Source organism: Nelumbo lutea, chromosome 1 (assembly GCF_056320005.1).
Source record: "Nelumbo lutea isolate HS-2025 chromosome 1, American lotus-T2T, whole genome shotgun sequence".
NCBI classification, from domain to species: domain Eukaryota; kingdom Viridiplantae; phylum Streptophyta; class Magnoliopsida; order Proteales; family Nelumbonaceae; genus Nelumbo; species Nelumbo lutea.
The window spans coordinates 211,877,447-211,895,750 of record NC_142684.1 but is presented as its reverse complement, the minus strand read 5'-3'; the positions used below and the strand labels follow the sequence as shown (position 1 = coordinate 211,895,750).

General features: G+C 40.8%; 1 protein-coding gene across 2 annotated transcripts in view; it reads left to right on the top strand.

The window, feature by feature from the left end:
* The window catches only part of B73 (molybdopterin biosynthesis CNX1 protein / molybdenum cofactor biosynthesis enzyme CNX1 (CNX1)), a 145,633-nt gene that overhangs the window by 41,941 nt on the left and 85,388 nt on the right, over positions 1–18,304 (top strand). For both annotated transcript variants that reach the window (XR_016104660.1, XM_088962871.1), the window contains exons 4-5: positions 1,989–2,090; positions 2,168–2,251. Coding sequence is in view for 1 of the 2 variants with exons in the window: in XM_088962871.1 (XP_088818997.1) it covers positions 1,989–2,090; positions 2,168–2,251 (186 nt within the window). In the remaining variant the exon portion in view is untranslated. The remainder of the gene's footprint in view (positions 1–1,988; positions 2,091–2,167; positions 2,252–18,304) is intronic.

Below are 18,304 nucleotides of genomic sequence, written 5' to 3'. Positions count from 1 at the left end.
TGAACCCTACCATCGGGGCCCTTCTTTCTCTTGTAAATCCATTTGCAACCGATTGCTTTTACCCCGGAGGGCGGATCTACTAGAATCCAGACTCCATTGGTCTCCATTGAATCCATCTCTGCTCTCATGGCCTCCACCCACTTCTGGGAATCTATGTCCAACATAGCTTCCGTGTAAGTCACGGGATCCTCCTCACTAGTCAAGGTTTCCACCAGGTAACTATCCTGGTCATAATCATAACGGACTGGTGGCCTGGATACCCGAGTGGATATTCTAGGTTGGTCACTACCTAGAACTTGTGGGACATCTCCCATTGTTCTTGAGCTCTCCTCATCAAGAATAATTTCCTGACGATGGGTGTCCGGGATATAATCGGTTTCCAAGAATTGTGCATTTCGGTTGCAGAACACTTTCTGCTCACTTGGGTCATAGAATAGGTAATTTACAGAGTTTTTTGGGTAGCCTACAAATAGGCAACGTCTGGTCTTAGATTCCAACTTGTTTGCACTCGTTCTTTTAACCGGATTTGAATTAGTTATGGCTGCCAACCCCTCATTATATTTTATACTTAACTTAAAAGAATGAAAGATTACAAGAATGCCCTTAGTAGGGCGGCTAATAAAGTAGCTAAACAGTCACAACTTAAAAAACATAAGCTAATGGGCCTAAAGCCCAACAACTTCCTAACTTAACAACTTAAAATAAGAACAAAACAAGTGGCCCAATAACTAGAAATCGGCCCAACTCAACAGGATGTTGAGAAATCTTATGAAGAAATTCAAATGCTTGACCAGGAATATGTAAATTAAGGTTCAATGGGTTAGTAGGGTGGCAAATGGCATGGCTGATTCTATGGCTAAGCAAGGGTTAAATAGAAATCAGGTTTTCTGGGCTGAATTGTAATTTTTGCTTTTAGGGGAGATAGCTGGGCTATGATCAATTCGACATTTTTTTCCTTTAATGGGTTTTCCTGTATTGGGTTTTCCTCTGTTGTATATTTTTCGTAAATTTAATTGATGTTTATATTTCTGATAAAAAAAGTGAAAGTGAAACTAAACAAGTGTGGATCATATCAAAGTGCTTTAAGCACTGAACAATTCAAACATGCAAAACTCTTGATGTGTTTGTCTATCTCCTAGTTGCATTACTTCAAGTATCTAGTGTTTATAGGCTGCTTTCCTGCTCATATTGCCATAGTACTATGGCATGAATGGGTCTTCCAAACATTGATTCCCTGAAGGAGGAAATCAGTTGTACTTAAATTTTATTTAATGAAGTCATTTCAGTTATTGATAAAAAAATGGATGAAATCAGAAGTAATCTTTTTGGCTTGCTATGTTCTTGGCTGGGTGTACAAAGGTTATTTCAGGGTGTCCAACTGAATTCTTTTATGCAAGTTGAACCTTTTTTTAGATGAAACTTGTATATTCCATTTCCCAATGCACAGGTCCTCTTTGTACATGGGCTGATGTACTTTTGTTTAATCTTCAATACAATACTTCACCTTCTTCAAAAGAAAAAAAAGGAAAGAAAAAAGAACGTCTAAGAGATTTCAGTAATAAGCTGTTATTGTGGCTCAGCAAGTTGGTTGCTTAGGGACATTGTTTTTGTACCCTTGAAATATTACATGACTCACAACACGCATCAAGACATACTTAAATAATATCTGCATATTGATCATTATTTAATTTGTAACAATGGCTTTGGCAGGTCTACCTCAGTTTCAACTCAATATCTTATATTTCTGCTTTTTCCTCAAATACAGTTACTCTACAAACCATAGAAAAAAAAGAAAACAAATTAATCTAATATCCAAATTTCTATTAGATTTTAAAGTTTAGCCTAGATTGTTGATTGATGATTTCTCATCAGCTTTTCAGTTCTGCATGCAAACCATCATAATCCATGAATAAGCTAACTTTTGTGTGTGTATTGTCATTTCTATTTTTCCTAGTAATAAATTTTAAAGCTTTGCATATTATTGTCAGGGGTGTGATATTGAGAAAGATGCCATAGTCTTAAGGTCTGGAGAACGAATAGGCACTTCTGAGGTTGGCCTACTTGCCACAATGGGAGTAATGTTGGTGAAGGTATTCCTGATGATTATCCCCTCTTTAAATTGCTTGGAAAAATTATTCGTAATTATGCCATATACTTCTGTCCACAGGTATTTCCAAGTCCAACTGTTGCAGTGCTGTCCACGGGGGATGAGCTTGTAGAGCCGACAAAGGAGTGTCTTGGTCGTGGCCAGGTAGAAATCTTAAGATAATTGCTAGCTTAAGCTATTCTGGATATCTTTAGTGTTCTTCTTGCCTACTTACAGTTCTAAACACTGAAATGATTTCTCAGAATGTTCCTCCTAATGGAATTCCAAGGATCCAAGGTATCCTTACTTGGGAGGGTTGGAGAACAGCAAAGTGTTGCTACTGGAGAGTCTCCAGGAAATTGAGACAAATTTTTGATTGGTTTGCAATGGGGTATTTACATCAGGATTTTTACTTGATTATATGATTTTAACAGTCTTGTCCTTTTCATTCTAATACTGCAAAGAGGGAAGAAAAGTCTACAAGGAATTTGTAGATGTTGGTACCTATGCTGAACTTTTCTTCAAGGTATGCCCTTAAAAATGGTAATGGATACTGATTGGAGCTCAACAGGAGCATTTGATAAGACAGATTTTCCATGATGTTTCAGAGGAATCATGTCATGGTTTCCTCTACTTCTTAGAGTTCTGTTTCTTCCACATACTATGGGGAAGATAAAGATACAACTTTATGGAATTTCCCTTGGAAAAACTTTGTGGAGTTTTCATCAACCAGGATTTAAACATATCTTGGGTCTTTCAGTGAACTCCAATTGAGAATTTCTGAAGATCTGAGTTTAATTGCTGAAGAATTGGCAAGTTTGGATGTATGGAGTCTTTTGGTATAATAGCTTACACCTGTAACTTTGTTTTTTCTTTGTTTGGGATGGTCTGTTTATATCCTTTTATATATCATTGTTTGTCTTTCCTTGTAGATGTTTCTTTCTCTCACTAACATAATCATTCATGGTTACCTTCTTAGAAAGAGGAGGAACACATTTTGGTGTTCATAGTGGGAATTGGGATTTGGAAAGTTGCAATTGGCCTATGCGGTGGGGATATAAATTAGTGTCATGAAGGTATTTGAGGTACTCTGTTGGGTTCCTGCCCAACGCAGGAGTTTCTTTGAAAGAAGTTCAGTCCTCCTGAGAAGGGAGAAGGGGGGAACGGAATGATTTCAGGGAAAATCGATCTGTCCTTCATTAATGAGAGATGGAAAATATATAGAGAGGGGTCATTACATATCTTAATGGACTGTCAGAATAACAACTAGAATATTCAAAAAGCTGTAAACGCCTCTGATTCGCATAACTAATTTGGAGGACCGTTAGGCTAGCGTGGCTAACGTGGCTTGTGGATGTAAACCTTCTTGATGGGGGGCTTCATTCTGGATTCAGCATTAGGTCCAGCCGTTACTTGTTCACTGGCTGGCTTGACCCGGCTAGGAGGAGTGTGGATGGTCCTAACATCCTCTCTGCATTCTCTCTCAACCTCAATTCTTCTTGTTTCGCTGATCTTTCCCTTGGCTCTCCATATACCCCTACAGATTACAAATAGAGTTGAACAGCTCCAGAAAATTTTTGTGTTCTTGCTACCTGATATTCAGGAAACTTAAAAAAAAAAAATTCCTTTGGATCAATTGGATCCATGTTTGGATTTTCTTAAAAGACCTGCAAAGAAATTCCGTAGAAATCCTGCTAACTTGCATTTGATGAATAAGTGTACAACAGATACCTTGTGCTCTCCACACATAGCATATCGGCTTGCTAAATAGAAACCCCTACTTTTTTAAATGATCCACTCTGAGGATACTGTCAAGGGACAAAAGCCACATGTAGGGGTGTCAACGGACTGATTTTGGATTGGACCCCATCCAAATGAATATCAATTTGGACGGGTTGGATGGACTAATAGGACATATTGAATTGGACCAGTCCAGACTTAATGGTCTAAGGTATTCATTAGGTTGGATTGGACCTGGTCCATCCATAATGGATTTATATTGGATTGGGTCAGGTTGAATCAATATCTAGTCCATTGATAGAAAATAAGAATACAGGTGTCAATGGACCAGGTTTGGGTTGGAACCAGGTTAAATTAAAACCAATTTGAACAGATTGGACAGTCCAGAATTTCAAATGAGTTCATTTTTTATCCTATCCTTAGTTTTCCATTCATCTATCTCAACATTCATATTCCTTAATCTCTCTGTCTATTAATTGGTGTCTGAAATTTGGACAGCAAATAGTCTAATTGTTTCTGATTAAAAATAATTGATAAGTCACTTTGCTGATATATTCTTGGACATAATTTACACAACTTCTCAGCCCCACACTATTCATCTTCACTCTATCGCATTCTCCCACCTTAAACTTAATGCAATTTGCAAATAGGTTTGTTCGAGAAAATGAAGGGTGGAGATTGAAAAGTGGGAGTGGGTTGTGACTAGGTTTGTTCAAGAAAATGTTTCAAACAAACTGGAGGAGAGTGCAAAAACAGGAGTTTTAAATGATGGCTCGAATTTGAAGATCAAGATGATTGGGAGCTTGAGCATGTCTCCTTTCCCTGTTTCATTGGTGATACTTGGTAGATGCTTGGTCAGTGAAGGAGAAAGAAAACATTGGAGAAGTGAAAGAGAGTGCTTAGGTAGGTCAAACCCTAGTTTGTAGGGGAACTTTGGAGGGAGTTTCCAACAGATATCAAAATGAAGATTGTTTCTCAAAGGAACATTAAGGAGTTGGGTGAGACTAGAGCTTTGGATAGAGAAGGGAGTAGTGCTACCTACTCATTGGAGTTTTGGAGATGGAGGAGATTGTAAGAGGAAAAGTTGACGTGGTTGGGTATTAGCAGATTGAAGGTGACACAAGGGATTTGGGTTCTAGCCAATGAGGTGGCTTGAGCATGTTCCTTCTAGTCTCATTTTTTATGTGGATGGCCACCTTTTTTTTTTTTTTAGCCAAGGTGGATGGCCACCTTTGACAAAATTCTTACCAATTGTCATCTTTTTATCCAAAGGGGTGATTTTAGATATTATGTGTTGCTCATGTGGGCAATGGGTAATGGGTAACTCCAAAAAAATTCTTAGGTTGATTTCTTCTTTGCTGTTGTGTTATCAGGCCTGTATTTAATTAAATAAATAAACAGAAACTACTGATATGAGCCTAGAAGGAGAAGAGATGGAGAAGAAGTCGAACAGAATAGGGCTAACCAGTTTCTATCAAGAAAGAGAACTGCCGCCCTGTATGTTTAATTCATAATGAAAAGTAAAATTACAATACTACCCCTGTATACAGAGACTTAAGAATAGAGACAGAACACTGATTTAAAAGAAGGGAAAAGACTAAAATAACCCTAGAACAAAACTGTATTTTAATACTCCCCCTCAATTTGGAGCATATATATCATACAGCTCCAACTTGTTACAAATGTATTTCATCCGAGCACCACTCAAGCCTTTGGTAAAAAAGATCAGCTAGTTGATCTTCAGACTTCACATATGGGGTAACGATTTCTCCACTAATCACCTTTTCTCTAACAAAGTGACAATCCACCTCTTTGTGTTTGGTCCTCTCATGATACACTAGATTGGAAGAGAAATGAATGGCTGCCTAGTTGTCATAAAATAGCTTCATGGGGGTTGTGACTGATAGTTCCATCTCCTGTAATAGTTGTTTCAACCACACCAACTCACAAGTGTGGGCCATTGGCTCTGTACTCAGCCCCAACACTACTCCTAGCCACCACATTCTGCTTCTTGCTTTTCCAAGTAATCAAATTCCCTACCAAAAACGTGTAGTAATCAGTTGTTGATTTCCTATCAGTAACTGACCCTGCCCAATCAGCATCTGTGTACCCTTTCCAAGGAAAGTTCTCTCTCTTTCTTATACAACAACCCTTTACCTGGAACACCCTTCAAATAATGTAGAACTTTAACAATACCTTCCCAATGGATTGTCCTTGGGTTCTGCATGAATTGGCTCAATAATCCAATACTAAAGGAAATGCCTAGTTTTGTAATGGTTAAATAAATCAAATTTCCAACTACTCTTCTATACCATCCAGGATCATCTAGGGGCTCTCCCTCACTATTAGAGATCTTCACATTTGGATCTATAGTGGTATCCATTGGTTTTGCCCCTAAAAGACTAGTTTCCTCCAACAGGCAAGCACATACTTCCTTTGTGAGAGAGAGATTCCCCACTTTGACCTTGCTACTTCTATGCCCAAAAAATACTTCAAGTGCCCCAAGTCCTTAGTTTGGAAATGGCTTTGTAAAAACCGTTTGGGCTTTTCAATGCCATGCTCATCACTTCTTGTAATAATAATGTCATCAACATAGACTGCCAACACAAGCTTCTCAGAGGTAGTATCTCTATGGAACACTGAATGATCAACTCTACATTGTGTCATCCCAAACTGTTGTACTACACTACTAAATCTCCCAAACCAGGCCCTTGGAGATTGCTTCAACCCATAAATTGCTTTCTTCAACTGGCACACCTTACCTTCCTCCCCTTGAGCAACGTACCCTGGAGGTTGCTCCATATACACCTCCTTCTCTAGGTCATCGTGAATAAATGCATTTTTAATATCCAACTGGAACAACGACTAATCAAAGTGTGCAACCAAGGAAATAAGCACTCAGATTGAACCCATTTTAACTACAAGTGAAAAGGTACTAGTATAATCAACACCATAGGTTTGTGTATACCTTTTGGTTACTAAGCGTGCTTTATATCTCTTCACACTACCATCAACAAGATACTTAATAGTGTAAACCCATCGGCAACCAATTGCTTTCTTCCCTAGAGGCAGAGAAGTGAGGTCCCAAGTATGATTAGATTGAAAAGCATGAAATTCCTCATCCATCGCCCTCTTCCATTCCGAAGAGAGAAGAGCATCCTAAAGTGATCTAGGAACAAATACGGACGATAGAAGGGATACAAAATTCCGATAGGATGGGGATAAATGGGCAAATGGAACATAACGAGATATAGGATGTTCAGTACAAGCATGTTTACCTTTGTGAAGTGCAATGGGGAGATCGAAATGAGATGGATCTGTTGACAGAGGAGCTGATGATGGCTGAGATGGAGCTAGAGAAGGTTGAAACTGGAGGGATGAGAGATCCATCATATGGATGGCCGAACCTTGCAGGAAGGTAGGGCGAAATTTCAAAAATTTCTCTCTCCCATGTGGGAATCACATTCCCTATTTTAGAAAAACTGCATGTTTCAAGGATCAATCTTGAACCAAGAACCGAACAAGATCTGAACCAAAACAGTAGGAGAGTGATATACCTAATACGAAAAAATAATATCTTCCAATGGAGGTGTTCACGCCCAAGGAAGGATCCAAAGACTGCTCCCACTGAAGATGACACAGTGCAAGGTGGAGCAGAATCAACAGTGTTCTTTCAAAGAACCAAATCCTTCACCAAGAATTCGCTGGAGGGTAGGTGAGCATGACTCCCAATCAGTTTTTCACCAAAAACTGATATCAAGCACGCTTCTTGATCGCTCCTATAATAATGGAGATCGAACTAGTTAGGGCGGCAATTGGAGGAGAACGCAGGGAGAAGATGCGCAGTCACACTGTTGCTGTCTTCTCTCTGAGTGATCTGAGATCTGATCTCTGGATGCTGTGATGTGATGGGATGAACTGAATGGTTTGCCCCCTCCTTTTATAGCCTTGAAGAGACCAGCTCCTAATCCCATTAGGAGTTTCCTGATTCAAATCCTTATTTGAATTTGGACTCTCTTTAAGTGATAAGGATAAGTCCTTATCTTATCTGTAGATTATATCAGCTCTCTCCTAATCTCATTAGGAGGTTTCCAGATCCAAATCCAGATCTGGACTCTCTAAGTGGATAGGGTAAGACCCTATCCTATCTGTTGATCCAATCCCAGATCCGCCCCTCTTTAATTAGTCTAACTAAACCAGTTCTAAATGGGCTTTAGGCCCAATAAATCTATGTGCTCATTAACCTTCCAAACTACTGCCCAGTTGGGCTTCTTTGTATGGTGTGGGACCCAAACATTGATCTATACATCAGCCACATGGGTTCAGCCCAGCCTCTGTTACAAGGCTGGCTGAATTCACTGAAAAGACATTGAACCCCCTGAAGCCCATCACATGGTCTCCTAATGGGCCCAACACTTACACTAAGTGGTCCCTGAGCCAAGCCACCTTATAAAAACCTAGGGACGGTGGGCAGATGCAAGATTAGCCCATCAGGTGTTACCCTTAATGGTCTTACACTTAACCTCTTAGCCCATAATGATCAAACACTGCCCGATAAGAGAGGACCTCTCCCTCGGCTACAAGGAACAGTGTTGCACTCTCTACTCACATGAATCCCGGGAATTAAAACCTTTTGCAAACATTTTGAAACCATAATATATATATATATATATATGTGTGTGTGTGTGTGTGTGTGTGTGTGTGTGTGCGTGTGTGTGTGTGTGTGTGTGCGCGCGCGTGTGTGTATATCCGTATATAAATATATTTTGCAAAACAAATTTCAATTGAAATCGGCTACCGACAGTCTTGGTTTCCATCAGAGAGAGTGCATCCCCGATCATTAGCTTTGTCCGACAAAGGGGCTGATCCTGTCACTATGATCACCCACTCAGATGAATTCTCGGACTATCCCAACATACCCAGGTTTTGACCCCCTCTAAGGATCTCACTGATTGGCATATTAATAGCCCAATCCGACACCTAGTGCAGTATCATAATCGAGTCTAGGGGTCAGGTGTAACATTCCAGTTTTGCCCACTAATCACCAAGGTCCAGGGCAATATTGGAATTTTGGTCCGGTTCAAGGTTTCAAGTAAACCTACACTGCATGTACCTCGGGTCTCACCCTGGCAGTTGAGACAGGCCACCCCAACACTTGGCGGTACACCAGTGTCAGCCTTAGCAGGATAAATCTCCCTAGACTTATCCAACGGCTGTGAACATTCTAAACTAACACGAGTCTCATAAGTGTCCAGTTTAAGGGTATTACACAGAAACACACCACTATAACATGAATCAAATATGTACTTTATTCATTTACAATAAATGTCATAGTGTACATCAATCTGATTGGAGCTAAGGGCATACACTATCTAACAGAAACACAATACCACGAGGGCCACGAGCATACACTTGATGGATTGGTGGTCACATTGACTCTTGAACAACGGGAGTAGTCACAAGCGCCTCCTCCACTGGTACGGGAAGAGGTGGGGATAGAGTATCAAGAGAAGTAGACTCGGTTAAGGAAAAGAAAGGAACATTTTCAAAGGTCACATCAGGAATAACAAAGAAGCGGCGAAGGAAAGGACTGTAGCACTTATATCCTTTTTGGATCCGAGAGCACCCCAAAAAGACACATTTCAAAGCACGAGCGTCCAACTTGTCCAATGCCAGACCCAAGTGGTGAACAAAACAAACACAACCAAAGATTCGCGAAGGCAAAGGGAACGAAGATTGAGAAGGAAAGACAATGGAAAAAGGAGAGAAGCCACTTAACACAGAAGATGGCATATGATTAATGAGGAAGCAAGAAGTAAGAACAACATCACTCCAATATTTTTTTGGAACTGACATTTGAATCAAAAGTGCTCGAGCACGAGCAGTTTCAAATAAATGCCTATTCTTCCGCTTAGCTACTCCATTTTGTTATGGAGTGGAGGAGTTGGATGATTGATGTATTGGAAATATTCTTTTGCATTGTCAGATTGAAAGTATTTAATGGAGATACCAAATTGATTCTTAATTTCAACATAAAGGAGAGAAATATATCAAACACCTTTGTACGAGATTTCATTAAATAAATCTAAGTCATTCTTGAAAAATCATCAACAAAGGAAATAAAATATTTAAAACTTCCTCCCCATAAGGCGTAAGGCAAACGAACAGCTGCAACCCATTCATAAAGACACTCAAATATCAACCCCCCCACCCCCGAAGTCCTCGTTTTCAAATTTTGAATCAACACAGCTGGTTTTCCACCTCTAAGACTCCCGGTCCACACTAAGCACCTTAAGCCCATCAGCAACCCCCTCCTTTAGCCAGTTTGTTCCCGAAACTCCCCCCCAGTTCGGGCCAGCATCTTGGCAAGGTCTTCAAGGCTCCAACACCATCCGTGAGCTCTGGCATGCCTTCTGCCAGTGATGAAGAAGACTCTGAGGATGATCTCAGCTCGTACACTACAGAAGCTGAACCGGGCCCTCGTGTGTTAGCTCTTGAAAGAGCAAAAGATCTATTTGCAGAGAAAGGGAATTGGGGTTGTGTGGAGATACTCGGGCAGACCCAGCTGATTGATCCAGGCTATGGAGAGCCTTCAGAATCAGATGCCCCTATTCGTAGGCAAGAGAGAGATTCGCCAACCTTCATGCCAATTCCTGACCGAAGCCGTAAACTGCATTCAGGGAGATCCCCTGCCCCTCATTCGGATTTGTCTACTCTTCAATCTCCTATTTCTTGCTCTCTTTCTGTTTCTCATCGTCTTTTCTCCCCTTCCCTTTTTTCAGGTTCAAATGAGCTGCCATCCCACCCAAAGCAGTCAGCTCCATCTTGCACTGGTAAGAAGGTGACGAAGAATTCGGTAATTGATAACTTAGCCGGAATTTTGGGAATTGAAAGAAGAGACAAAGAAGACGAAAAGGAGAGAACTTTTGAAAAAGAGAAGAATAATTCTGGAAAGGTTCAGGAGAAGAACAGAAAAAAGGTCCCAAAAAAGAACTAAAAAGGCTTCAGTGGGGACTAATGGATTACATACCAGAGGGAAGTAGGATGAACAAGGGGAATTCGTCTAAAGTGACTCAATGAAGGTGCTAATCTGGAATGTCAGGGGTTTGGGAGGTCAGATTAAAAGAAGTTTAGTAAAAGAAACATTAAAGAGAGAAAACCCAGACATAATTGTTCTTCAGGAATAAAAAAAGGAAGTCGTTGACAGAAAACTTATGAAAGCTATATAGGGAATAAGGGGTAGAAAATGGACTGCTGTTCCAGCACAGGGATCTGCTGGAGGTATCATCCTAGCATGGAAGGAAGATGAAATTTCAGGTTTGGAGATTGACAAAGGTGAATTCTCGATATCGGTTTTGTTCACAAATATCAAAGATGGATTCGGAGTCCCTGCATGAGGAGGACATACCGTGGTGTTTAGTTGGTGACTTCAATGTCACCAGGTTCAGTTCAGAACATTCCAATGGTAGAATCCCAACCAGAAGTATGAGGAATTTCTCTAACTTTATTGCTAGACACAATTTGTGTGATCTCCCCCTTACCGATGGACTATTCACCTGGTCAAATTTGCAAGAAAATGCCATAAGCTGCAGACTTGATAGATTTCTGCTCTCTCAGGATTGGTTGGAGAGGTTCCCCAATATGTGTCAAGAACTTCGCCCAAGATGTACATGAGATCACTGGCCCATATTGCTGAACACCAAAAGAATCATCAGAAGAAAGACCCCATTCAGATTGGAAAAATTCTGGATATATCACAAAGATTTTAGTAAAAGGTGGCAACATGGTGGGAAGACTGTGAAGTAGAGGGGTGGGCTGGTTTGAGGCTCCTATAGAAATTAAAAGCTTTGGAGAAAAATCTTAAAGCTTAAGATTTAAGATTTAAGCTTTAAACAGAAAAAGAAGAGCAAAATGGGACCCTTAATGCCTTAAACAGAAAAAGAAGAGCAGATTTAAGAAAGGAATGGGAACAGCTAGTTAGAAGGGAATAAATTTATTGGAGACAAAGATCAAGAGTGAGATGGTTAAAAGAAGGGGGCAATAACTCCAGATTTTTTCACACATATGCCTCGGGAAGGAGTAGGAAGAACTGTATTTCTAAGATAAATCTGAATCAGAGGGAAGAGGAGAATACTGAGGAAATTTCAGAAGCTTTCCTTTCATTTTTTAAAAACCTCTACTCCAAGGATAGTGAAAACCAGTTTATATTAAACAATTGGGAAGGCACAACCCTATCAATGAAAAGAGGGATTGGTTGGAAAGAAGCTTTGATGAGGAAGAAATTAAAAAGTCTATTTTCAGCATGGATGGTGATAGGGCTCCAGGGTCAGATGGCTTCCCTATTCTTTTTTTCCAAAAGTGTTGGGAAATTGTAAAGGCAGATCTTATGGATTTTTTTAGGGATTTCCACTCCTTTGCCATTGTTAACAAAGGTCTAAATTCTACCTTTCTCTGCCTCATCCCAAAGAAAGGAGGAGTTTTGGAAGTTAAAGATTTTAGACCTATTAGTTTGATTGGGAGCATCTACAAAATTTTGGCAAAGGTACTAGCCAACAGACTTAAAGAAGTCCTTAAAGATCTAATTACCCCAAATCAGTTTGTTTTTGTGAAAGGAAGACAAATTGTGGACAGCCTTCTTATTGCAAATGAGTGTGTGGAAGACAGAAAATCTTCTGGGATCCCAGGGGTCCTTGTGCAACTTGATTTGGAAAAGGCATATGATAAAGTTGATTGGGACTGTATTCTTGATTGCTTAAGGCTAAGAGGTTTTGGTAGAAAATGGATCAAGTGGATTAAAGGATGTATTGGCTCTCCTTGGTTTTCAATATTGATAATGTTAGACAGTCTTGTATGCCCTTAGCTTCAATCGGATTTGATGTACTTTTGTTATTTAGTGAAAATAAATTAAAGTGCATGTTTGATTCATGTTGTTTGGTATAATTCTGTGTAAGACCCTAAAACTGGACACTTATAGAAACTTGTGTTAGTTTTAAATCTTCATAGCCATTGGATAAGTCTGGGGAGATTTATCCTGCCAAGGCTGATACTGGTGTGCCACCAAGTGTTGGGATGGCTTGTTTTGGCATCAGGGTAAGACCCAAGGCACATGCAGTATGGGATTGTTTGAACCCTTGAACCGGACCAGATTTCTAGTATTGCCCTAGACCTTGGAGACAGATGGGCAAAACTAGAAAGTTACACCTCACCCCTAGACTCGATTATGATTCATCACTAGGTGTCGGATCGGGCTGTCTTTGTTGTGTCAATCAGTGAGATCCTTAGTGGGGGTCAAAACCTGGACATGTTGGGGCAGTCTGAGAATTCATCTGAGTGAGTGGTCATAGTGACAGGATCAGCCCCTTTGTTGGACAATGGTAATGATCGGGAATGCACTCTCTCTGATGGAAACCAAACTGCCGGCAGTTGATTTCAATCGTTGGAATTTTGTTTTGCAAAATTAATATATTTATATATATATGTACAGTTTTGAATTGTTTGCAAATGGTTTTAATTCCCGGGATCCATGTGAGTAGAGAATGCGGCACTGTTCCTTGCAGCCGAGAGAGAGGTCTTCTCTTGTCGGGCAGTGCTTGATCATTAAGGGCTGAGAGGTTAAGTGTAAGACCATTTTGGATAATACCTGATGGGCTAGGCTAATCTTGCACCTGCCCACAGTCCCTGGGTTTTTTATAAGATGGCTTGGCCCAAGGACCACTTAATGTAAGTGTTGGGCCCATAGGGTCCATGTGATGGGCTCAAGGGGGTCACTGAGTCTTTTGAATTCGACTGGGCCTTGTAATAAAGGCTGGGCCGAACCCATGTGGCTGGTGTGTAGATCAATGCTTGAGTCCAAGCCATACAAAGAAGCCCAACTGGGCAGCAGGTTGGAAACTACTTAAACACTGAACACTTAATGGGCCAAAAGCCCATTTCGAACTGGGCTGATATGATCACCAGTTCATAGGGCGAATCTGAGATTAGTGTTAGTAAAAGGATTAGGTCTTTGACCTTATCCACTCTAAGAGACCAAATTCAAATTAGATTTGAATCTGGTAACCTCCTGATAAGATCAGGAGTTAACTAACTTGATCTGCAGATAGAATTAAGATTAACCTTTATCCAAATACTGGTTTGGATTGGGATAACTCCCAAAATATTGGGAGGTTTCTTAATCAAGAAGAAAGAGGAGAAAACCCAAAGCAGAAATATCAGATTTCGAACTAGGGGGTTTGAGTAAGCAAGAAATGTTAGACAGTTTTGTATGCCCTTAGCTTCAATCAAAATTGATGTACTTTATGAGTTTATTGTAAATGAATAAAAGTGCATATTTGATTCATGTTCCCTTGGTATGTTTCTGTGTAATAACCTTAAACTGGACACTTATTGAGACTCGTGCTAGTTTAGAATGTTCACAGCCAGTGGGTCGGTCTGGGGAGACCTATCCTAATAAGACTGACACTGTGGTGCCACCAAGTCGGTTGGGGTGGCTTGTCTCAGCTACCGGGGTGAGACCCTAGGCACATACAGTGTGGGATTAATTGAATCTTTGAACTGGACCAGATTTCCAGTATTGCCCTGGACCTTGGAGATTGATGGGCAAAATTGGAAAGTTACACCCAACCCCTAGACTCGATTATGATACTGCACTAGGTGTCGGATCGGTCTATCTTTGATGTACCAATCAGTGAGATCCTTAGCGGGGGCCAAAACCTGGGTATGTTGGGACAATCCGAGAATTCATCTGAGTGGGTGATCATAGTGACAGGATCAGCCCCTTTGTCGGACAAAGGTAATGATCGGGGATGCGCTCTCAATGTTGGAAACCAAGACTGCCGGCAACCGATTTCAACCGTTGAGATTTGTTTTGCAAAGTATATTTTATATGAGATATAAAAGTATATATATTATGGTTTCTAAAATGTTTGCAAAAGATTTTAATTCCCGGGATCCATATAAGTCGAGAGTGTAACACTGTTCCTTGCAGCCGAGGGAGAGGTCCTTTCTTGTCGGGCAGTGTATGATCATTATGGGCTGAGAGGTTAAGTGTAAGACCATTGAGGATAATACCTGATGGGCTAATCTTGCATCTGCCCACAGTCCCTGGGTGTTACAAGGTGGCTTGGCCCAGGGACCACTTAGGGTAAGTGTTGGGCCCATAGAGCCCATTTGATGGGTTTCAGGGGGTGCACTGTCTTAACAGTGTATTCGGCCAGGCCTTGTAACAAAGGCTGGGCCGAACCCATGTGGCTGATGTGTAGATCAATGCTTGGGTCCCACGCCATACAAGGAAGCCCAACTGGGCAACAGTTAGGAAGGTTAAGTGAGCACATAAGCTTAATGGGCCTAAAGCCCATTTCGAACTGGGCTATTTATTTAGTTAATTAAAGGGGCGAATTTTGAGATAGATTAGCAGATAGGATAGGGTCTTAACCCTATCCACTCAGAGAGTCCAGATCTGAATGTGATTTAGATCTAGAAACCTCCTAATGGGATTAGGATAAAGCTAATCTAATCTGCAGATAAGATAAGATTTTATCCTTATCACTAGAAGAGAAGGCTGATCCAAATATGATTTGGATAAGCACCTCCTAATGGGATTAGGAGCTGATCTTTTCAAATTAACAAAAGGAAGGAAGGGGGCGGCAGCCTTGAGATAGACCAAGAAACACATCAGATCTTCTTTAGTGCTGAAATCAAGAAGAGAGAATTCTGCACCCTGCGAATACTCTCTTGCCGCCTCCCTGCTCTTGCCGCCCTGTTTGCCAGTTCGATCTCCAGTTGTGGGAGAAGTCAAGATTGGATCTTGACATTAGTTCTTTGAGAAAGGATTGAAAAGGGAAGTTGTGCTCACGTTCCATCCCGCTGTTTCTTATGAAGGACAGAGTTCTTAGGGAAGAACACTACTGATTCTGCTCCATCCTGCACTGCGCCATCTTCAGTGGGAGCAGTCTTTGGATCCTTCCTTGGGCGTGAACACCTTCGTTGGGAGATATTACTTCTCCGTATCAGGTATCATTCTCTCCCATTCCTTTTGGTTCAGATCTGGTTCATTTTAAGGTTCAAGATTTATCCTTGAAAATATGATTTTCTAAATAGGGAATGTGATTACCAGTTGAAGGGAGAGACAAATTTTTGAAATTCACCCCTTATTCCGCAATCTTTGGGCGTCCATGTGATGGATCTCTCAAACCCTTCAGTGGTATCAGAGCCAGGTTCATGTCTTGAACCATTCTGTTTCAGATCTGAACCTGCGCAATTAGGCAGAAGGCGTTCTACCCAATTTGCGTAGATTTGGTTTTTGGGAAATTTGTTCCCAAAAAAAATGGGCAAGTAATCTGAAATTAATTTTAAATAAATCTGATTATTATTTAGAATTGTTCTTTATAATTTTCTTGATTTATGGGCTGTTCGTACAAGAGGAGATTGATTTCTTGGTCTGCACAGGGAACCTGCGATTTTGCAGTTCTTGATTTATTTTGGGTCTGTAAATAATTTTTTTTTTATTTTCTAGACTCAATGTATAGGTATTCGATCTGATGTAATTATTAATAGAAATAGGATTTCTATTTATTTTTATTTTGGATCGAAGTTGGCGGTGCAGAAAAGGAGATTTCACAGTGAAGGAGATTTCGCAGATGAGAGAAATGCTATCTGCGATTTGCAGTTTGTGAAACTGCATTCTGTGATCTAACCTCTGTTTTGTAGGAAGGATTGTGCGAACAAACCTGTTTGACTGATTCTTGTATTTCCTTTTATCAGTGTTTAATTTCAGATTATTTTCTTGAATTAAGGATTTAATTAAAAATCAAACACTAGACCCATTCGAACCAAGATTGGTTCAAAACTGTTTGGACCAATTCTTGGGTTTAATCAAGGCTGAAAGTCAGCCCTAATTTCCCACTACTGGGCCTAAGGATTGATATTTAATTAAATGGTTAATTCGGCCCAGCCTGTAAAGGCCCAGTTTTAAATAGTTAAAACTGCAAAAGCCCATTTTAAAGTATAAAGCTATATGGGCCGAACTGGGTAACCCTAATTCAGCCCATATACCTAGATAATATTAATGGTTAATATTATGGAATTTTAACGGGCTTCCAACGGGCCTTACAGATAATTAATTGATTGGATCAATTTATCCCTGCATGTGATGTATGGATGTGTGATGTGCTGCGTACATGGGCCATAAGTACTTGGCCCATGCTTATTCGACAGTGGCTCTTGCGCACACCATGGCTGAATGCACATCATTGCCATGGTGTCCCTTTTGGTCATTGGATGACTTCCCTCAGTGGTGGGCCCCACACCTCGTAAAGAGGTTACGTGCGGAACCCTTGCCGATTCAAGGCCCACCGAAATATGGCTTTATGAAAGTCAGTGGGAGCCACTTTGGTTTGACCTAAATCAAACTAGGGCGTAATTTTGTTCCCTCTAGCTAATATGAGTGCATGTGATAGGGAGATTCATATGATGAACTCTCTAAAGGCCTTCCATCATTAGCATGAGGATGGGTCTTTCAGTAATGAGGAAACGCACCAGAAAATGGGCTATCCATTTGCTGTTGGGCTTGTCTGAGTGTTTCATAGGATGATAGGGGCGTCATAGACCGATGTGGGAGGGGCTTCACCAGAAAATGGGAACTCTCTCACGGTACTTTGGCGTTCACGAATATGATGGGTAAGCACTCACTGGACAGAAAGGTTTACCTGAAAACGGCTCTGAACCTTGTCTGACAGAGGCCAAAGGGAAAACTCATATGATGAGTGGATGTGATCCTTCACAGAAAGGTGGTGGGGTTATGCAGCTGAAACATTTGGCTCCATGCACCCTATGTGATTTCCCACATTTCCAGAGACAACCCGTAGTCTCCGTCACTGAGAGAGGAGGGAAATTTCAGAGACGAATAAATGGAAATGGATCGTAGATTAAAATCCATATCTATGAAATGAGCATGAATCAAATTAGGTTGTGGACTGATGTTTGCTCTTTTTGGCAAACGGATCTTTTGCAAAACTGTTTGATGACAACAAGTTGAAGGGCCCAAACTATGCTGACTGGTACAGGAACCTTATGCTGGTCCTAGCTTCTGAAAAGCTGGACAAAGTGGCAAAGAATCCTGCCCCGGAGCGTCCGGGTGATAGGGCTTCTGAGGCCCGAAGGAGAGACTATCAAGAATGGGAGGAGAAAAACTCCCTTGCCCGGTGTTACATCATTGCCTCTTTAGACAACCCGATACAGAGGAAGTTCGATCAGATCGAACTTGCCAAAGACATATTGGACAGTCTCAGGACAATGTATGAAGAGCAGAATCGTTCTACTCGACAAAAGGTCTTGAAACAGTTCATGACCGCACAAATGTCCAAGGGTCAACAAGTTCACGACCATTGTCTTCGGATGATAGGATACATCAACGAACTAGAGGCTCTTGGATCCGGGCTGGACCTTGCTACCCAGATAGATGCTATCCTTAACTCTTTGCCT